The sequence below is a fragment of the Siniperca chuatsi genome, linkage group LG5 (genome assembly GCF_020085105.1).
Source record: "Siniperca chuatsi isolate FFG_IHB_CAS linkage group LG5, ASM2008510v1, whole genome shotgun sequence".
NCBI lineage: Eukaryota > Metazoa > Chordata > Actinopteri > Centrarchiformes > Sinipercidae > Siniperca > Siniperca chuatsi.
The window spans coordinates 31811568-31834386 of record NC_058046.1 but is presented as its reverse complement, the minus strand read 5'-3'; the positions used below and the strand labels follow the sequence as shown (position 1 = coordinate 31834386).

Sequence of the window (22819 nt, the reverse complement as noted above, 5' to 3'; positions counted from 1 at the left end):
TCTGTTTCTGAGCGCGGTGTATGTTTGATGTTACCACTACCATTACAATATTGCTATTTTAAAATTCTAGGTGGAATTTGCATTCTCTCCCTCTTTCTGTCTCTCTCAACCCAACATGGCAGCGGTGGATGGCTGCCCACCATTGAGTCTGGTTCTGCCTGTTAAAAGGCAGTGTGCTTGCTCATGGTGGGATTTGTTGGGTCTCTGTAAATAATGTTATCTAGACCTGCTCGATAGGAAATGTGCAATGAGATAACTTCTGTTATGAAATGGAACTAAATACAAAATTGAATTGACTCACCCGAGCCAGCCCTAACTATAAGCTTGATCAAAGAGGAAAGTCTTAAGCCTACTCTTAAATGTGGAGATGGTGTCTGCCTCCTGAACTCAAACTGGGACCTGATTCCACAGCAGAGGAGCTTGATAACTGAAGGCTCTGGTTCCCATTCTACTTTTGGAGACTCTAGGAACCACAAGTAACCCTGCATTCTGGGAGAGCAGTGTTCTAATTGGGTAATAAGGTATTAAGAGCTCTTTAAGATACAGTGGTGCCTGACCATTAAGAGCTTTGTAGGTGAGGAGAAGGATTTTTAATTCTATTCTGGATTTTACAGGGAGCCAGTGCAGAGAAGCTAATATTGGAGAAATGTGATGTCATTTCCTAGTTCTTGTCAGTACACATGCCGCAGCATTCTGGATCAACCGGAGAGTCTTAAGGGACTTATTGGGGCAGACTGATAATAAGGAATTGCAATAGTCCAGCCTAGAAGTAACAAATGCATGGACTAGTTTTTCAGCATCATTTTGAGACTGGATGTGCTTGATTTTTGCAATATTATGTAGGTGAAAGAAGGCAGTCCTTGAAGTTTGTTTCATGTGGGAGTTAAAGGATAAATCCTGATCAAAGCTAACTCTGAGGTTCCTTATGGTGGTGCTGGAGGCCAGGGCAATGCCATCTAGAGTAACTATATCTTTAGATAATGTGTCTTGTAGGTGTTTGGGGCCAAGTACAATAACTCTAGTTTTGTGAGTTTTGAGTTTAACATTGCAGGTCATCCAGGTTTTTATGTCCTTAAGGCATGCTTAAAGTTTAGCTAAATGATTAATTTCCTAATGATATTGCCAAAGGGAAGCATATATAAAGGTGAATAGAATCGGTCCAAGCACAGAACCTTGTGGAACTCCGTGACTAACTTTGGCTTTCTTGGAGCATTCATTGTTAACATGTACAAACTAAGATCGATCTGATAGATAGGATTTAAACCAGCTTAGCACAGTTCCTTTAATGCCAATTAAATGTTCCAATCTCTGTAATAGGATGTGATGGTCAATGGTGTCAAATACAGCACTAAGATCTAACAAGACAAGTACAGAGACGAGCCCATTGTCTGATGCAATTAGAAGGTAGTTTGTAATTTTCACCATTGCTGTCTCTGTGCTATGATGCACTGTAAATCTAGAAAGTCACACAACTGATTGGCGACTGCTTTCTCCAGGATCTTAGAGAAAAAGGGAAGGTTAGATACAGGTCTATAGTTGGCTAAAACATGTGGATCAAAAGTGGGCTTTTTAAGAAGAGGTTTAATTACAGCTACTTTAAAAAGGACTGGTACATAGCCAGTTAATAAAGACAGATTGATCATATCCAGTAAAGAAGTGCTGGGTAAAGAAGGTTAAAACTCAGCAACCTAGTTGAAATGGGGTTTAAGAGACAGGTTGATGGCTTAGATGAAGAAATCGCTAAAGTTAGTTGGAGAAGGTTGATGGGAGAAAAGCAGTCTAAATATATATCAGGTTTTACAGCTGTTTCTAATGTTCCTGTCTTTAAGGATAAATTGTTGCTAGTTTAGGGCAGGACATGATGCATTGTCTTTAAAGAAGCTTATGAAGTCATTACTACTGAGGGCTATAGGAATACATGGCTCAATAGAGCTGTGACTCTCTGTCAGCCTGGCTACAGTGCTGAAAAGAAACCTGGGGTTGTTCTTATTTCTTATCTTATTTTCCTCTATTAATGATGAGTAGTAGGCTTCTCTGGCATTATGGAGGGCTTTCCTATGTTTTAAGACTATCTTGCTGGGCTAAATGAGAGACTAAGTTTTCACAATGTTTGCTTTTTGTTGCTGTTTGTGGGTTTGGGGGTTATACCATGGAGCTAACCTTCTTTGTTTTATTATCTTCTTTTTTAGAGGGGCGATAGAGTCAAGTGTTGTTCGCAGTGAGCCTGCAGCACTATCAACAAGATGATTGTTTTGGGAGGGACTGAAACTAGCATTGGAGTCCTATTATATTGAGACATGGCACTGAATTAAATGCCGATGGAATCACTTCATTAAATTTAGCTACAGCGCTATCAGATAGACATCTAGTGTAGGAGTTTTTGCCTAATGGCGTGTAGACCAATAATAGGAGTTCAGAAGTTATTAAATAATGGTCAGATAAAAAAGGATTCTGTGGAATTCAATTCAATTTCATTTAACAAGGTTGGGGGTGTGGTTAAAACAGTGAGTGAGTTTATGTACACTCTGGTCAGTCTCTCTGGCCAGTCGAATCTAATGAGAAACACAGTACTAACTAATGACCCAGCCAGGTTTCAGTAAGATAAATTCAATTCAGACAAAAGTCAATATGATACTCTGATATTAAATCGTTCACTAGTTCAGCTTTAGATGACAGAGATCTGATGTTGAAGAGTCCACATTCATTCTCCTATTTTTTTGTGCTATTATAGCTGTGGTAATTTTGTTTAGGTTTTTCTGTATAACTCCTCTTATGTTTACTTTTGATTTTATTAATTTAATTGGTCGGTGGGAGCAGACACCGTCACTAAGGTGTTTTGGGGGGGTAACTGCTCTGGAAGCACAGAAGCGTGTAGGACTGCAACTCTGATTTCTAGATATAAGAGCTGCTCCATCCAGACTGGGATGAATGCCATCTCCTCTAATCAGACCAATTATCTACAAAGCCCACATCACTTGCTGGGCACCACTGCGACAGAATGAATGAAGACATGCGGCTAAACATGTCATCATTATATACTGTAAGCACAGTGCAAGTGTCAGCTGGCAGACACAGGACACGGAGGTAAGTGCAGATACGAGGGAGGTTTATTGAAACAGTTGGAGTTGTACATAGGTGGAGCAAAATGGTAGACAACTTTGGAAAGAACTAGGAATGTCTATGAGAGTCTTATCTGTAGTAGAAGTCCGTTCTGTTCACTGCAAGTGACGGGGAGCAGGAGAACTAGGAGACGAGAACACATACAGGCTGAGGGGAATCCAAGGTGCATGGAGATCTTCAGTAGAGAAGTCAGTCGGTTAGAACCTCATGGTAGGGTTGAGACCAGACAGTGAGTGAACTGGGGAAGTGTTGCTTTATAATGCAGTGGGTTGATTGGTGGTAATCAGTATCAGGTGATTGGGATCTGCTGACTGTGGTGGGTGGAGCCAGTGGTGTCTGTGTCTGCTCCCTGCCAGCAAGAAGATAGTAAAACTTTATCACATCGAAGCAACAATCCAGTAAATCCAACAGTTCCATAAAGCAGTCCTACCTGTGGTGTGCTCTGTAGCGCCTACCAGAGTGGAGAAGGTGGAACAGGTTGTGTCCAGGGTGTGTTGGGTCTGCAGTGATGTTTCCTGCCTGTTTCTTGACTCTGGAGATGTAAGTCCTGAATGGAGGGCAGGTTGGCACCGATGATCTTTTCTGCAGTCCTGTCCGTCGTAGTCTGTTCCTGTCCCCAACCAGACAGTGATGAATGTGTCACCAGGCAACCAGGCAACACTTTAAGACAGAAACTCGTTCATCCGACGAGATACCCACACAACAACAGAGCAATGTAGTTTACTCAATTCAATGCAGTGAGGAAAACTGCAAAGAATGGTACACAGGTGAGACTAAACAGCCACTTCACAAAAGACTTTATCAGCACAGACAACACACTAACTCAGGATTGCAGAGCGCCGTGCATTTGCATCTAAAAGCTACAAACCACACATTTGAAGACAGTGAGGTGATGATTCTAAGTAGAGAGAAGAGTTGATTTAAAAGGGGTGTCAAAGAAGCCATTTTGTGAAAAAAGAAAAACCCTCTTTGAACAGAAATGGTGGTCTGAGATTCAATCTGCCCAAAGTTTACCACAATGTATTAGCACCTTGGTCACACCAATCATATGCTAATCGGGTACTTAACAGTGATGAGGGAGGTGCAGCCAGAAAACAATAGGCCTGATTACTGATTACTGGGCCATCATGGAAACGATTAGGTCAGTTTCAGGTGAAACTAGGCAGAGTAATCAACAGATACTCAGGTAGACTCCTTCCTGAGGGTAGGGCTTAAGTAACAGAGAATAGCTTAAATTTCTGAGTTCCCAGTCCATTTTTCACAATTGAGAATGACTTCCGGATGGGAGCCGAAACGTCTTGATTCTGAAAACAGTGTCCAGATGACTACGACTGAAACCTTTTCTACGATAGAACACTCCTGGACGAATGAGGGACTACACCGTCTTATAATGCTACAAGATACAAATTTAGCTGGGAGAGCGCTGTGACAAATTTGAAACCCCTCAGACCAAAGCAGGCAGGGTACTGAGGTGGTCTCATTGAGGTCCATGGCTTCAATGGCAAAGAATTTCAAGCCCCATATGAATGTTTTCTCAGCGTGAATTCTTGTTGAGACTGTTTGTTGTTGTAAACTGTACTTGTAAATGTACAGTGAAAGTCTTGAATGGGTTGCTCATGACCTGCTCACCTCTCATGTTTTAACTACCGACACCAAGAAGAGTGTTCAACTGGGCAGCTGGTGTTAGGGGTGGATCAAAGAGAAGGATTGGCCCAAATCAATGAATCTGTTATGAGTTTGGTGAAGTGATATGTGGTACAAATCAGGCGTGACAAACTATAACTTCAGTGCAGATTAGTGATATTTTTTCTGGTTTCCTTCTCTGTAATATCCCAGCCTTGACCAGTATGGGCATGCATGGAAAGCAGCTCTGTGGACCTGGTCCAAGCTGGAGTGTTTCCATTGAGTGGAGGAGTGGAGAGGGTTTAGAGAGCTTTTATAACTCCTAGTGGTTGAACACGATATCCTGCTCTGTCAGCTCTGTCGTGATCTGCACTTTTGCAACATTTTACAGACAAATCTATCATCTTACTACAGTTAGTTTGTCCTTGTGAATGGTGGTGCTCATCTTCAGCATCTCTCTGCGCACTGCACCATTTAAAAATGCAAGATACCTGACAAACATGATTAGCTTACAGTAATAGCAGACTTCCCAGTATGTGTGGTTTGAGAGTTCTCCAGAGACATATAGAAACTTGCTAGCGATGAATACAATGCTAACCACAATGAAGATTAGTATCCACTTCAGCTCCTACTTCAATACACTTTTGAGTTAACAAATTCACCAGGAGTGCCTTTTCATGTTTTCTGTGTTGTGGTACAGAAGTGTCTCTAACAGAAGCAGATACAGCAATCAGGCCATTGTGTCAAATGAAGAACTGACTCTTCAACAATGTTTTATAGCAGATCTGGGTCTTGTTCAGAGTTTATGCAAGTCATTAATGATGCACAGTCCACATTTGAACCATTCTAAACTACTGATTTAGAGTTCAAAAGAAAGCCACTTGCTCATGTACAGACATGACTTGTTAAAGTCCTACATGCACTAAATGCACATTTGTCAGGGACTCTTCACCACCAATTTTTTGTTTTATTATTATCAACACAAAAGACTAAAACCAATCCTGAATTTTATTGACATTGCGTATTTGTCCATACCACAGAACTGTTATTGTCCAAAAACTATTAAAACATGGCTAGTGTGTTTATTCTGAAACACCAACACAACTAAGAGTAGCTTACCAATATTTGTAATTACCATACCCAAACCTGCACTCCTGTGTTTACACTGCTTTGGTAGTTGGATGAGCTAAGAGGAATGAACGACACTCTCCATGTTGATTGCAATGAAGAAACATTTGAGGAAATTTCTAGGAGCAGATGGCAGAGCCACCAACTCAACAACTATGTAGTTACAAATTTATGTTTTTTAAGTCCTCTTTCCACTTCTCGAAAACAACATGTTATTTAATGTAAAACTTGTACAGTAGTACAATAGTGCATGAAGAGATTACCTCCACACATAGAGGTGGAAATGTGAGGAAATGTTGACCTACGGATGAATGGACTGTAGTTTTCCTTATGGTATTTGAACCTGTATGTAGTGACAGCATTATCCTGTCAATGCTTTTTATAGTTACCTGGCTGACCAGTGCTGGAATGGAGGCTGTATCTACCTGATCATGCTGCGACGAGTCAAGCGAAAGGCTCCTCCCCCTCCCTGTGATGTCAATGGCAGTGTCAGTACCCCTGTCAGCAGTGACAGCTGCGAAGACCAGCAACAGCGCAGAGCTGCCTCTGAGCCCTCTGAATACTTGGTAAACTGCAAACGCACGCGCAAGTTTGGTGTCATATCACGATCGTCCTTTAACCGAGACAACAGGGACAGTACTGACTCAGACCTCCAGAGCTGTTACAAAGGCTTCATCTCTATTCCCACTGATGCCGCAGTCAGTCCTCCAGGAGATGACTCAGGTTGCATTGTCTTTGCACATACACCCAAAGAGGAAAGCCCAGACACCTCTCCTCAGGTGAGGACTGTTCCCCAGCGTCTACACAGTGGAGGCACTGCCACCCTGCCTGCGAGATGTCACAGTCAGCTGTTAGAATGCAAAATGGATTCTTTCAGCAGTGAACTTTCAAGCCAGGTAAGACACACTGCTGACATACAGGTCTCTAATTGAATGCACAATTACAAGGGACAGGTGAGGGGTCATACTACTCACTCTTGCCACGCACATTTTTAGTCTGAAGACAAGGGATTTTATTCAGAATTGAGACAAATGATTTCAGGCCAAGAAAATAAAAATGCTGAATCACATTTTCATCAAGATTTGTTTTTAAGATAATTTCTTTGGGCCTTGCATTTGATAGTGACAGTTGCAGAGATAAAATGCAAAAGAGAGAGAATGACATGCAGCCACAGGTTGGAATCAAACCTGAGCCGCTGCGGTAAGGACTCAGCCTTAATGGTACGCTCTACGAGGTGAGCTACCGGAGCACCCCACATTTTCATAAAGTTGAACAGTAAAATGCATTCAGTCAAGATAAAGCATCAACATATAAGAGATAAGGTACATTAAATATCGGTCGATTAATTTATTTCTAGTTCAAACGTAAGCTTATTTCTTGATCAGTTCAGTGTTTTTGAGGTGATACACCTGCCATGTGTCAGAACCATGGACAGCATCAGGATGGAAGAGAGAGAGACAGAAGGAAACCAGGTGAGCGAGGAATAGAGGACATGCACATGTGGACAGGAGAGCAGTTTGAACCTAAACTTTATTTGAAAACCATGCAATGTAATTAAAAGACTGGCAGTTCGATCCCCACCTCCTCTTGTCCACATGTCAAAGTGTCCTTACTGAATGATACTGAACCCCAAGTTATTCCTGATGGTCAGGCCAGCACCTTGCATGGTAGCTTGCTGCCATCGGTGAATGAAAGGCAAATTGTAAAGTGCTTTGGATAAAAGCGCTATATAAATGCATCCATTTACCATTTTGGATACTGATATAGATACAAACATTTTAATTATCCATATCAGCGAAAAATGGAAGGTGTATCTTCATTTCTGTTTCTTTTTAGATCAATTATCTACAATTGTGGCACAACAGGATAGTAAGGTTTTCTAGGGTGAGTGACTTGACTTTGATACACAGCAGAAATTATGAGAGAGAGAGGCCGCTGAACTGAATGTTCATTTAGCACACCATCATTCCTTATGTCAGGTCATCTGGCAGTAGGTTCTTGTCAGATAACATCGTTGCGCCCCGGGCGGCAGCACTGCATGGACTGGTGGCAGATTGCTGCCTGGTCATTGAGAATCACTGATCTACATAATAAATAATGACCACTACATGCAGTGGCTGACTCTGTTGTAGGCTATTGGCACACCACTTTTGTCACAAAAGTTGGAAATTCCCACAGTGACATTGCACCAGAAACAGACTGGGGGCCTCATTTATCAGACATGTGTATGCACAGTTTTGTGCTTAAACCATGCAGACGCTCATTTCTACATACAGAATCAAATTGATCAATTTATTCTTGTCCTTGAGAATGTGCGTACATTTAGAACCACTCCTGACTGACAAACCCTTAGTGGTACACAGGTATAATCACAGACAAATTGATTCCTAAATTACAGACACGCAAACCAACTGTACTGTCAATGATGTAGTAATGGATAGGTTGTAAACTATCATTCCTGAAGATGTAGTGTTGTGCTTCCTAGCCGATACCCCCCTCCAAGCAAGGATATATTACCAGAAGACGGCTGACTAATGCCCTCTGACCTAGGTATCAGACGGGTCTCTTTATTCTACCCACGCAATTAAACATTATGTTAGAGCTTGCTTAAGAGACCTAAGTTAGCTGACAATAACCAGCTTGGTTGTATCACTTCTTTCAGGCCCAAAATGTCTTAGTAAGTGTTCAGAGACAGGAACCGAGTGTGCTGCAGTTTGTAGGATAATCTGGTGGTACCTCAGATAGCCTGAGAGAGTCTCGAGAGTGGGTTCAAGAGCCTCGCCCGGTTTAACGAGGTGGTATCAAGCCTCTTATAACCCTATCACTTTAACAAAAACTCCAATTCAATTAAAAAACTAATCCTCAGTTCACATACTAGCAACATATCAACTACAAATCAACACCTCTAGCAACCAGTCAAAGTCAAATCAATGGCTGGTTAAGGCAGTTGGTCCATTAGAGTGTCTGTTGTTCCTTGAGCATTATCAGAGGTGTCAAACAGTTCACTTCTAGTGATGAACCAAAAATATATCATGTAATTCTGCAGCTCTGCAGAGCTTTTTCACCTCTTATAACAACAATTTCACCAATCTAGGAAGTGTCTCGAATGCGGTAATATTTAAGCAACTAAAACAGTTGGTTAAGGTCCAGGAAAGATGGTGGTTTTGGTGCTTTGAGTTGTCTAAACAGAACTCTAAAACCATTCATGCCAGGAGCAGATATTGTAGGAAATGAAATGAAATACAGTGACAGTGAATATTTTGCAGATATGTTCAGTATCAACATATCCTATTACATTACTAAAAATAACGTAATCTGGGAGACATTACATTTACTAGAAAACATATTTGCTAATGTAAGTGATGTTAGTTGTGTATAGATATAGTTTTTAGTAGACACGGTTGGTATTTGTCATGTTGTTGTGATGTTTTTCTGCCCCGTAGTGGCCAGAATTAATCAGTGTAGTTCTAAACAATTCCACAAATTTTAATTAAAGAGAACTCTAACATAATGTGTTTTGCACATGCTTTTTATTATTCCCTTCTTATTTTATATCTAAAGGGGCGATCACACAGAGATGTGCCGCTAGAAACACGTCGCCAGTGAAACCATTGTTTTCCTATGGTATGGCGCGCCTGGTATGCGCTCTCTTGCATTTTTCTAGCGGTTTTTAGGCACGCTTAAAAGTTTAAATATTCTCAACTTTTCAGCGCAAGGCGCAGTCACACCACTCGTCAGTGTCAATTTGGCCCAGGCAGCCAATCAAATTAAGCAAGAGGCGGGCTTTACTACTTTGCCACTTTCTTCCTGTTGCTTGAGCAGCCAGGGGAATCTCTCTGGTGAGTATAATGCCGTTTACTATGCCTGTAAATAGGCTAACTGTTGGACAGCATTGCAGAGGCTCACGTAGCCCTGCTCCACAGGCGCACCAGCTGTTTTGGTGTTTTCGAAGCGGCTGCGACTGTAGCGGTGCGTCTCTGTGTCATCGCCCCTTAACTCTACTACCATCTAGGCAAATTGGTAATGAAGCTGATCCAGAGAGAATAGGACAAGGCATCAAAGCTTGGACACTTGGAATTGATTAGCATCAGAAAAGAGTGTTGCTCTCTGTTTTCTGTTAAGGACAGAGCTATAGTAGTCAGTAGCATTGTGGATGTAGGAGTGCAGTAGGAAATGGAGTGGGATTATGAGTACTCCATTAGCAGTGGGAGTGACAGGGACTCACACTACTCATGAACTGTAAAATCACCCCTTTTCACACTAAAAGTGACTTCCTGTTGTGGTACCAAGATCCAAAGAATTGATAACCATGTTTTTTTTTAAAATATATCTTTTAAATAATGTTTTATGTAGAATTTCATGTATTTGGTATGTCAGTTTTTTCTGTAAACTGACAAGGATGAAAAATGTATTTATCTAGTGCCAAGGAAAATAAAATGAGCTTCACAGAAAACAAAGACCACAATCACATGAAAAACAAAGCTAATCAAATGAAAGGAGACAAACAATGTAAATGTTGGAGCATATCTAATACAGCCTAGCAGAGTATTCTAGCATCTAAGAGCATAAAAAAACTTAAGCAGCATCACAAACTGTTGATTTAACAGAAAGCGAGCAGAAGGCCTGGTCAGGCCTAACGGTGCAGGCCCACTGCACGCAAACTGACTGGCGACAAAATCTGCACTCATTCATTGTCTATGGGAAGCGACTAATTAGCTGCACAAAACATGCTGGGATACCTGGTGTCGCAACCTATCTGGCAGTGTATGGAAAGCATACAGGATGGACGTGAGTTTATATGAATTGGTCGCGTGCAGTGGGCCTCCACCGTAAGAGCTCTCTTAATAGACAGGCACGTCAGAGGTACAGTACACTGTGGAGTAAAGCCACGATGGAAACAAGAAATGAACAGGTAGCTAATCGGAGATCTTGGAACTGATGTGATGTGATCAATTTGTCTCTTTCTAGTCAAACGTATGGCTGCAGCATTTTAAATAGTCTGTAACTGGCCCACAGTCTTTTATTTAGACCAGTGGTTTTCGAAGTCTGAGACTGTGGGCCTTCCCTCAGACAAAGCTTTGAAAAAGGCACCCCTCACCCCCTTAGTTTACTTTCTTGGTTTCGATCAATTCCTAGATGCCTATGGGGTCATGATTATGTTATTTGATCCCACAGACAATCAACAATTGAGCCAAGATAGCCTAATATTGTTGTTTGACATAACTTCAGACTACACCAAATACATGAAACAGGTCTGTCCTAAGGCATTTATTAGTTTCTGACTCTGGGAAAGTGGGAAAAAACTATGACTTGGCTATTAGATCACCTTTTGATAACTAATGTAATAACTATGTAATATTTTTTTCACTTCCATTCACTGAGCCTCCCTTGAAACAGTTTGGAGCCCTCATGGGAAGGCCAGCCTCCCACTTTGAAGACCATTGAGTAGGGCAATGCAATAGTCTCACCGACCGAGTGAGAGTGATAAATGGCACTTTTAGTTATATTGCTGACATGATTCTGGAATTGAAGATCAGAATCAACAAGTTTCCGACTGTGTGGTAGAGAGCACAATTCCGGATTTTGACTCTGACCACCAATAACAACAACAAGTATCTCTGTTTTGTCATTGCTGAGTTGCAGACAGTTGTGGGACATCCAATTACTTCTGTCAGAAACCAGGTTTCCAGGGGAGAGATATATTTACAACTATTATTATATATGGCATGAATATAATAACATATATTTTATCTCCAGACACTATCAAGACAACAGCTGTTTGTAATCTGACAAACTACTTCCCCTCCTAGGAAGTTACACAGTTCTCCAGCATGATAAGCTGTGTAGTTATAAATGTGAAGTCTTCCAAAATACATAATCAAAATCTGCTTAGATACATAATCAAAATCTGCTTAAAATCTGCTTAAATCTGCTTAGGAGATGCTACTGATAAATGCCTCTTGGAGCCACTTGAACTGCTGGTAATCTCACATTTATAGAGGGGTCATCATGAAAAACAATAATTGATGCGTGTCAAACCCACATCGGCAGTCTATCTGAATGGGTCAGCCAACTTTCCACTGAGATTCTACTCCTGACTAGTTTTGGACAAGAGTCGGACACTAACCAGTTTTGGTGATCAGACATCTCTGTTAGAAGAAAATTGATTTAATTATACAGTCATTTAACCGACTCCCCAAGAGTTCTCCCGCACACAGAGTACAGAAAGAGAGAGATGCAGCCTAGACACTCCAAAATCATAGGCTCCCCTTCCCATCAATTGAATTACTGTACAACAAATGCATAATTAAAAGGACAGGTAAAATTATGCCTGACTTATCCCCCACTGCTCATTATCTGTTTCAACCTCTGCCCTCTGGGAGGCTATACAGGTTTTTGTCCACCAAAACAACTCTGTTAATGAACAGCTTTTTCCTGCTGCAATAAGAACTCTGATTTCTTAATTTCTAATCCTTGCATCTTTCATTGTGACATATGCAGCTCTTCATTGTCCACCTTGGAATATTGTGATTATTATTTATTGTATAATATGTCTGCCTATATGTTGTATATGAGTGTTTTTTGTGAAGTGAAACGCTTGCACATGTGGGTAAATGAGAAAGAAGATGGATGTAATATGAGAACTGGATATCAGAAGACGGTGCCCCTTCATACAGATAAAAATTGTTCACGCAGGGCATAACGCACAGAAGTTCTCTCTATCCTCCTGCTTTGTTTATGTGTTGTGTTGCCCACTGCACATGCTGCACTGCCCAGAGCCCCTGGCTCTGCCCTTAGACCAAACACACAGACAAAGTACCACACTTAAATACAGCTTTTCTAGGCCCTGGGAAAGCTGAACAATTATTAAATCTTAATGGTTTAAAATAATTGCAATAACTGGTGTACTGCTGATATGAGAAAACCATAGAGAGTGATGGGCTAGTAGTTTAACCTGTGGGCCAGAGGATTGAGATGGACTCGCTGGTGTAATATCCCAGCATATCAGTGGGATTGTAAATGAAGAATAATGTCTGTATCCAGCATGTTTGTGCCCTAGATCAGTGTTACCCATTGTGCCTCTCTTGAGCCTCATGCGGCTTGCCAAGCTTTAATCACCGACTTTCATGGTTGCAAATAGTTATTTGATAATGCAGCCAATACACATAATTCCTAAATACTCAAAACACCAAGACTATTGTTACGGACAGACAGGCAGGGGACACCAAGAAGATAGGACAGGCGTGCAGGTATGGAGATGGGGGAGTCTATTGGAGGGAAGACTCGCTGGTGTGGAGATTGCTGGAGAGGGAGATCGCTGGAGAGGGAGATTGCTGGAGAAGGAGATCACTGGAAAGGGACATAGGGGTTATGCAGAGTAGCATGGGAAGTCCTTGTTTCAAACGAGGTCGGACAACTGGCTGAGGTGAGTGCTGGGCTTTATATGCTGGCTGTGATTAGGAGCTGATGGGGAGCAGGAGTGTGATAGGGAGCAGGTGTGCTTCATCAGCAGACGATGGAGACTGGCGTATCCGTGACAGTACCCCACCGACGTGGTGGTCGTCTTCCACCACGGGGAGCAGGTTGATCCGGGCGGACAGCCGGGGGTTGGGCATGTGCGGAGCTGGGAAGTTCGGGTGGACGACCCGGAGCCTGGACAGGTGTGGAGTTGGGAGCCTTGGATGGACGACCCAGGGCCTGGACCTGGGTGTTGCTGGGAGCCTCGGCCGGACGACCCAGGGCCTGGACCTGGGTGTTGCGGAGAACCTCAGGCAGACAACCCAAGAGCTGAACCAGGGTGGAGCTGAGGACCTCGGGTGGACGACCTGGGGACTGGCCTGGCGCGGAGCTGAGGACCTTGGGCGGACGACCCGAGGGCTGGCCTTGTGTGGATCTAACTGCATGAGGTCCGTGACAAAGATCAATGTCATCTAGAGGCCAGACGGAAAGTCGGCGGCAAAGGCTGGGACCCCTTAGAGGCCTGAGTGTGATAGCTCCCTATCACACTCAGGCCTCTAAGGCACCAGGTGTGCTTCATTAGCAGATGGTGGAGCCTGGCGTATCCGTGACAACTATTCAAATACAAGATGGCAGTATAGGCTACAAACACAAGACCTTCCCTCACTGCTGTTTTGCCAGTTTTGGCAGCCCTCTGGAGCACCGCTGTTGTTGGATAGGTAAATAAATAGTGGACTGATGTAGGATAAGTTGGGCTATTACTAAATCCCTATATATTACTACTGAATTGAAGGGGAGGAAACTGTCACCAATCTGGCAACATTCACTCGTGTGCTCATGCAACCAAACCCACTCCAGTGTTAAGTGACGTAACTCGGAGTGCCATTTCCAAATCACACACCCAAAATTGCGTTGTTTTTTATGTTTCACGGTAACAGTGGCTCTCCTATTGACTGTGCCCTGCCAGTTTGGCACCAATGAAAAAGTAGTGAAGACCACTGCCCTAGATGGAGATGACCTCTGTTATATAAATCAATCTATGCCCACAATCATAATGGCTGATAAAGCTGATAGCAGTGGCAGTGCAGATGTTAAACAAGACTAAGGGCCCTATTTTAATCGTGCAAGCGCAATGACAAGCACAACATGGTAGATCTTGGGCAAACGGTCTTTGTGGCCGTCTCCAAGCTCACCTGGTATTTTACTAGTCACATCACTGGTATCATAGCCCTGAAACAGCTGAGCCAATCACAGTGATGCATGACAACAATGGCTTAATGCTTCTTCAGGAGATCATATTGTTGTCTGAATGGTGCAGAGCGGCACAACGTGAACACACAGCATGTGTTGCGATTCACACTGGCCCACCCACGGGCCGTAAAACATGTAATTATTATTCATTACTCATTAATAAGGTGAAATTTTCAATGTTACACATTATTTGAAAGGAGAGAGTCTCGCGGGTTGTTCTAGGATCACAGCGACACAGCAAGAGCTGACACAGCTTGTGTGCAACACAGAGAACAAACCAACACAAGATGGGAGCTCCCTACCTTCAACATCGCCTGGAAGTCCAAAAACAACAGGCAGCATGGTAATCTTGGTATCCAGATCAAGGCAAGGGTCCAGCAAACAAAACTAGGCACTGCATGTAGTCATACAAACGTGCTAACTCTGGAAATTATCAATAAAACGCCCTTTGTTGACTTTGCAAGTCTCTTAAGTAGACATTGTTTATTTTTACAATTAATTCTTAAGGTGACATGAACATGTGCATCAAATTTCATGGCAAACCATCCAATAGGTGGCAAGATATTTCACTAAAAACCAAACATGATGTATAATCGTAAATATAGTCGCACCTGGATTAGTTTAACAATGAGAGCTCAATACATGTTTAATCCATGTCCAGATTTGCTCAGAATAAATGAACATGTGACTTGCTATAATACCTTAACAGTTCCTTGTCTATATTAAAGACCTTATGACTGTTGTCATAAGACATCATAATTCAATTCAATTCAATTTTATTTATATGATGCCATTTCATAACAGAAGTTATCTCATTGCACTTTTCCTATAGAGCAGGTCTAGACCGTACTCTTTATAATATTATTTCCCCAACAAATCCCACCATGAGCAAGCACTTGGCGACAGTGGAATAGGAATAGGAATAATAATGACAATAATAGTAACAAAGCCAATAACAACAACTGTAGTAGCAGTTGTTGAGCAGGAACACGGGGGCAGCAGGTAGCCCACAACCACAGATCCAGTCTCTGCAGCTCCGGAGATAGAAATACCTGCTGAAAGTGGCAGAAGGAGAGAGGAGAGAGATGAGAAAGCACAAAACTACAGGAGAGAGAAGATGTTGAATTAGTTAACATGCAGTAATGGGATAAAAATGCTTACAGATGGAGAGGGAGAGGAGGAGAGAGGAGCTCAGTGCATCCTGGGAAGTCTAAGGGATGGTTCAGGACTCACCCAAGCCAGCCCTAATTTTAAGCTTTATCAAAGAGGAAAGTCTTAAGCCTACTCTTAAATGTGGAGATGGTGTCTGCCTCCTGAACTCAAACTGGGACCTAATTCCACAGGAGAGGAGCTTGATAGCTGAAGGCTCTGGTTCCCATTCTACTTTTGGAGACTCTAGGAACCACAAGTAACCCTGCATTCTGGGAGTACAGTGTTCTAATTGGGTAATATAAGGTAATATGAGCTCTTTAAGATACAATGGTGCCTGACCATTAAGAGCTTTGTAGGTGAGGAGAAGGATTTTTAATTCTATTCTGGATTTTACAGGGAGCCAGTGCAGAGAAGCTAATATTGGAGAAATATGATCTCATTTCCTAGTTCTTGTCAGTACATGTGCCGCAGCATTCTGGATGAACCGGAGAGTCTTAAGGGACTTATTGGGGCAGCCTGATAATAAGGAATTGCAATAGTCCAGCCTAGAAGTAACAAATTCATGGACTAGTTTTTCAGCATCATTTTGAGACAGGATGTGCCTGATTTTTGCAATGTTACGTAGGTGAAAGAAGGCAGTCTTTGAAGTTTGTTTCATGTGGGAGTTAAAGGATAAATCCTGATCAAAGATAACTCCGAGGTTCCTTACGGTGCTGCTGGAGGCCAGGGCAATGCCATCTAGAGCAACTATATCTTTAGATAATGTGTCTTGGAGGTGTTTGGGACCAAGTACAATAACTTCATTTTTGTCAGAATTTAACATCAGAAAATTGCAGGTCATCCAGGTTTTTATGTCCTTAAGACATGCTTGAAGTTTAGCTAACTGGTTAGTTTCATCTGGCTTGATCGAATTGGGTATCATCAGCTTAACAATGAAAGTTTATGGAGTGTTTCCTAATAATATTGTCTAAAGGAAGCATATATAAGATGAAGATGAAGCACAGAACCTTGTGGAACTGTGGAACTGTGACTAACTTTGGCGTGCACAGAGGACTCACACGTTAACATGTGCAAACTGAGATCGATCTAATAGATAGGATTTAAACCAGCTTAGTGCGGTTCCAATTGAATGTTCCAGTCAATGCATAATGCATAATGCATTATGCAAATTTATAGCAACTCTTAAGATGCATTGCAATGCTTCATAAATGTATCAATAATGTATTACAATAATGGACTTCACAGAAAGTGTCCATGCACTGCTCAAAGCCTCTTGAGTGCTCTTCAGTAACATAGTAACGTAAAAATAAAATCATCTAAGGATCAGACTCTTTTACTTTGAAATTTGCCTACTATCCTGGATTCATAGTTTGCTAACAATCTGTTGGTTCTCATGTTAGATTTTGACGAAATAAATATGGTTGATTTGTTTTTTTTTAAGCTTCATGATCTATGTATATTATGACATTTGTATCTCAACCCTGTGATATATTGTTTGATGTTTGTTCTCTTTTGTAGCCCAGAGAGGGCAGTCACATCTGGAAGATGCATATGGTGAAGGATCAGGAGGGCCTGGGCATACAGATAACAGGGGGGCGTGGCTCCAAACGCTCTCCTCATGGCATCATTATAGCTCATGTAAAGGAGGGGGGCACCATTCACAGGTACAGTTAGTCCTAATAAAGTCAGGAAAAATGTACTTGCTTTGGTACTATTGTTTTGTAGGTGGAGCTCATATTCCATTATCTCTATCTGACCTCCCTGCAGTACAATAATATTCTGTGCTTAGTTATATTATTAAGTGTTTTCAAATTTGCTATAACATTGTTGTTTTTTCTCACTGTTTTTATATTTTCAAACCTTTACCAAAGGAAGAATTTGCTGACCACAAATACTGTTCTTCAGAAATTCCCTGCTTTGTACCCCCACACCTACAGTCGTGGGAGAACATAGCTACATATGTTTTTCCACATATGTCTTTCTAATTAAATTAAACAAATTCATCAAATTAAACTAGCTTCATTTACAGTATATTGACTCTTATATTGTCTATATACTGTATTATAATTAGCAAAAATACAGTGCCAAGCACAAATACAGAAAATAGCTCACAATTTCTATTTTATTTATTTGATGGTCCAGATTATTTTTTCCCTCACGAAGAAGCTTATGTTTTCAGTCTTGTATGTTAGTTTGTCTGTTGTTTTGATAGTGGAATATCTCAAATGTGTTAACAGATTATAATTATATTTGGTGTGAAGTCAGTTTTTGATGTTTTTTGCAATTTTTTTAGTACTTTAGCTACTGTACTTATTTATATCAAACAAATCTGGAAGATGTATCCCACGATTTTAGCATCTATTTAAATGCTAATCCAGATGCAGAAGCAGGTTAAAATTTTCAAGATGTATGTGTGTGTATATATACAGTATGTGTGTTTCTGTCTAAATGTGTCTGTGTTTCAGGGACGGCCGTCTTCATGCTGGTGATGAGTTGCTGATGATTAATGGTCAGTCTCTGGTGGGTCTCACTCATCAGGAGGCTGTTGCTATCCTCCGCTCCACTACTGGTCTGGTCCAGCTGGTGGTGGCCAGCAGGGTAAGTACACATACACACACACACACACACACACACACACACACACACACACACACACACACACACACACACAAACAGCTGCCTTTTGAAAATAAATTTGTATTTTTCTAACTAAATATTACCATAACCCTAAGGTGCGAAATAAAATACAACAACAGCAGACAAAACACAAGTGACAAACTAGAAACTCCATGAGCGTAAGATGGTTAGAGTAAAAAGAAGCAGTGTGGCTTCCTGCCAGTTTTTTTTCCTGTTTTGGTAAGATAAACTTGTTTTTACTCTTGTGCAAACTGGACATGTGGCTGTGGTGCTACAAGAACAAGACTGCTACATACATTGTTGCAAACTGATGAATGGATTTTCCAGCCTTTTGAATTTCAGACTTAAAAAACTTGTACATAAACCATCAGTCCTCGGCAGGGGATTTCAGTGCGAATGTCGGGGAACAACCAGGATAGCTCCAGAATCAGCACCCCGGACAGCGGTCAAGACAGTAATGGACTCACTGAAGATAAACAGGAACACTCCACACCTCTAGAAATAAAGGGGAAAAAAACACTCTTTGTACACAGTGTTGCAGTTCTTCCAGCTGCACCAGGCCCTAAACTGTATAAAAAATGTCTTTTGTCTTTGCTGTGGGAAGACATTTGAGTCACTTTTGATTTTTTTTGGATGCATGTTGGAAGTCACTTAGTTATATGAAAGAAAACTGCCATAAAAAGGACAACGTTAGCCAAGTTTCAGGTAAAGGTCTAACATTGGTTGGAACAAAAGTATGAACATATAGAGACTCCTGCTGTTATAACAGCCGCGTTTCATGATGAAGCTAAAGCTTTCTATACTGTTCCTGTTGGAAATGGCCAATATACAAACATAAACATGTATTTTTGCCACACACATATACAACACATCACTTTCTCTTCTCTCAGAGCTACATATCTAAAATACCAAATACTCATAAATGAAAATCACGTCACACATACACTACCTTAGTAACTTTTTTACTGTCCCTGCAGGAGGAGTCAGATGTGGGTTTCGAGTGCTTCCCATCCACCAGTCTGCCAGACCTTCTCAGGACCTGCAATTCATCATCCTCCCTATCTCAGACTGCTCCCCCTCCCTCAGCCCAGACCTCCAACTGCAGCACCAGTCTGCACAACCCCTACCTGGTACACACAGATAATATGTACTATATGTTTATGTGTCTGTTTGTGTTTGAGGAGTATGACTTTGTAGCACTTAAATTAGTCTGCTCCTATCTATAGCAGCAGCCTGCCTCACAAAGCTGAATTAGTGGCCACCTGGAGGGTAGTTAGTTAAAGGTCGTGGTGGCAGCAGACCAGGCAAATTTATTTGTATAGCAACAAGGCAATTCAAAGTGCTTTACATAAAACATAAAATGCATCAAGACAAAATGTAAAAGCAACATAAGGCAATATCAAAAGATATTTAAATGCAATTAAAACGAGTTAAATAGAAAATAAAAACAAGATAAAACAGGAGAGTTAAATTTACAGTGCAGTGTACGAAATTAAACAAAAGCCTCAAATTTGATTTAGTAAAAGGCAGCGGCAAACAGAAAAGTCTTCAGCCTTGATTTAAAAGAACTGAGAGTTGCAACAGACCTGCAGTTTTCTGGGAGTTTGTTCCAGATATGTGGTGCATGAAAACTGAATGCTGCTTCTCCATGTTTAGTTTGGACTCTGGGGACAGAAAGCAGACCTGTCCCAGATGACCTGAGAGGTCTGGATGGTTCATAATGTAGCAGAAGATCAGAAATGTACTTTGGCCCGAAACCATTCAGTGCTTTTTAAACCAACAGTAGTATTTTAAAATACATTCTTTGACAGACAGGAAGCCAGTGTAAAGACCTCAGAGCTGGAGTGATGTGATCCACTTTCTTGGTCTTAGTGAGCAGCAGCGTTCTCAATCAGCTGCAGCTGTCTGATCGATTTTTTAGAGAGACCTGTAAAGACACCGTTACAGTAGTCAAGTCTACTGAAGATAAATGCATGGACACAGTTTTCCAAATCCTGCTGAGACATAAGTCCTTTAATCCTGGATTTATTCTTCAGGTGGCTGACTTTGTAATTGTTTTAATGTGGCTGTTGAAATTCAGGTCTGAGTCCATGACTACGCCAAGATTTCTGTCTTGGTTTGTGGTTTTTAGCATTACAGATTAAAGCTGAGTGCTGACTTTTAATCATTCCTCCTCAGTTTTATCTTTGTTTAATTGAAGACAATTCTGGCACATCCAATGTTCAATACGCTTGTATTGGACCATAATCCCCTGGTGATATGGTTATGTAAATTTTTGTGTCGTCTGCATAATTATGGTAACATATTTAGTTGTTTTCCATAATCTGAACCAGTGGGAGCATGTAGATGTTAAACAGAAGAAGCCCCAGAATGGAGCCTTAAAGAACTCTGCATGTCATTTTTGTCCGCTCAGATGTGTAATTACCTATAGACACAAAGTGGTCCCTGTCCTTTAAGTAGGATTCAAACCAGTTTAATATTGTGCCAGAAAGTCCCACCCAGTTTTCCAGTCAGTCTAGTAATATGTTGCGGTTGACTGTGTCGAATGCAGCACTGAGATCAAATAATACCAAGACTGAAATTCTGCCACTGTCTGTGTTTAAGTGGATGTCATTGTAGACTTTAACAAGAGCAGTCTCAGTGCTGTGGTGTGCTCGAAAACCTGACTGGAAGACATCAAAACAGCTTAATGCCAAGAAGTTGTTCAGCTTTTGAAAAACAGCTTTTTCAGTGATTTTACTTAAAAACGGAAGGTTTGGTATGGGCCTATAATTGTTTATTAGTGACGTGTCTAGATTGTTCTTGGCTTGGATAACTGCAGTTCAGGGCCTGTGGGAAGACACCTGAGAGAAGAGACATGTTGACAATTTGTAGAAGATCTGAGGCCATGAAAAAGCCTGTTGGCAGAATATCAAGGCAGCAGGAGGAGGATTTCAGATGATATATACTGTCCTCCAAGTTTTTAGGTTTAATAGAATCAAAATGTGTCATGTTATTTGAATTGATTTTAATTGGACACAGGGACAACACGTATCCTGTACCTGATATGGAGGCACTGACTGACTGCCTGTCTAATTTTCTGAATTTTGTCCGTGAAGAAGGAAGCAAATTCATTGCAGGCCCTGATAGATAGAAGTTCAGAGGCTACTGACACAGGAGGGTTTGTTAGCCTGTCGACAGTAGCAAACAGGGCACGTGCATTATTATTGTTTTTGGCAATGATGTCAGAGAAGGACCGTCTTGCATTTCTCAGTTCTAAATTATAAATGCGAATTCTCTCTTTATAGATGTCATAATGAACCTGGAGATGTGTTATTCGCCACCTATGTTCAGCTCACTCTCTTTTTTCAATTCTTACCAGCGTGGCATTTCTCCATGGAGATCTTTTCTTTCAGAGACAGCTTCACCTTAGTGGCTGCAATGGCATCAGTAACATTTGTAATTTTCGAATTGAAGTTATCTCCAAGCTCATTGACTGAGACCAAAGAGAGGGCGGGTGTGGAACAGAAAGCCTGAATAAATACTTCACTGGTGTTTTCAGTGATATACCGTTTTGTGATTACCTCTGTAAAGCAAAGTCAATACAGACTGACTCCAGTTCAGTAAAGTCTAAAAGTTTGCACAGTATTTAGGTGGCCTGTAGATATTTAGAACTATAGCTCAAGAAGAGGAATTCAACTGAAGAGCCAAATATTCAAAAGAAGCAACATTTCCATAAGACATCTTCTTGCATTGGAGGGCAAATGGCAACTCCACCTCCTTTCTTATGCACCCAAGCTTTGCTTATAAAACTGAAGTTGGGAGGGGTAGACTCGATAAGAACAGCTGCACTATTTTCAGAAGCTCCTCCTAGAGGATCCTGAGGTGTTCCTGGGCCAGATGGGATGTATAATCCTTCCAGTGTCTCTACTCCCATTTGAATATATCCTGATTACCTCCAGATGGAGGAGCAACAAAGTGTTCATTTGGCAATAGTACAGGGCTCATACACCAAGGTCTATACAGTAAATTCAATGTTTACATATAAAGACAGTCCTTGTTAAAAGTGGAGCATGATCTGAAATAAGTCCTGTACTAATGGAAGTATAATGTTATCAAAGGAAAGGTAATCTATTTATGAAAATGGTTTATGCACTGGCAAATGAAATGAATATCAGATATCAAACAGTCCATACTGTCTGATATCTGAAGAGAGAGATATGAACTGAAAATCTTTGTGTGTTCTTTTCCTTACAGATGACTAACCTGGAGAAACTAGAAGAACAAAGTCAGGGAGAGACACCCAAAGGATCCTGCTGCAGCCCCACACCCATGAAGCTCAGCAGCCTATCCCAGGGTTGGTACTTCACAGAAACAGGTTGTTAATTAACACCAAAATGTTTTTTAGAATAGAAACAATGCATCTATTCCTGGCATGCAGCATAACCGTTTTAACAGTGTAATCTTTACA

General features: G+C 41.3%; 1 protein-coding gene across 10 annotated transcripts in view; it reads left to right on the top strand.

The window, feature by feature from the left end:
• The window catches only part of pdzd2 (PDZ domain containing 2), a 98211-nt gene that overhangs the window by 26512 nt on the left and 48880 nt on the right, over positions 1–22819 (top strand). For 7 of the 10 annotated variants that reach the window (XR_006378023.1, XM_044196121.1, XM_044196122.1 and 4 more), the window contains 5 exons: positions 6257–6767; positions 17251–17396; positions 18198–18330; positions 19347–19499; positions 22606–22726. Coding sequence is in view for 9 of the 10 variants with exons in the window: in XM_044196121.1 (XP_044052056.1) it covers positions 6257–6767; positions 17251–17396; positions 18198–18330; positions 19347–19499; positions 22606–22726 (1064 nt within the window). In the remaining variant the exon portion in view is untranslated. Of the gene's footprint in view, positions 1–6256; positions 6768–7556; positions 13779–17250; positions 17397–18197; positions 18331–19346; positions 19500–22605; positions 22727–22819 lie in introns of those variants that run through there. The other 3 variants (XM_044196125.1, XM_044196123.1, XM_044196128.1) reach the window with 2 other exon arrangements.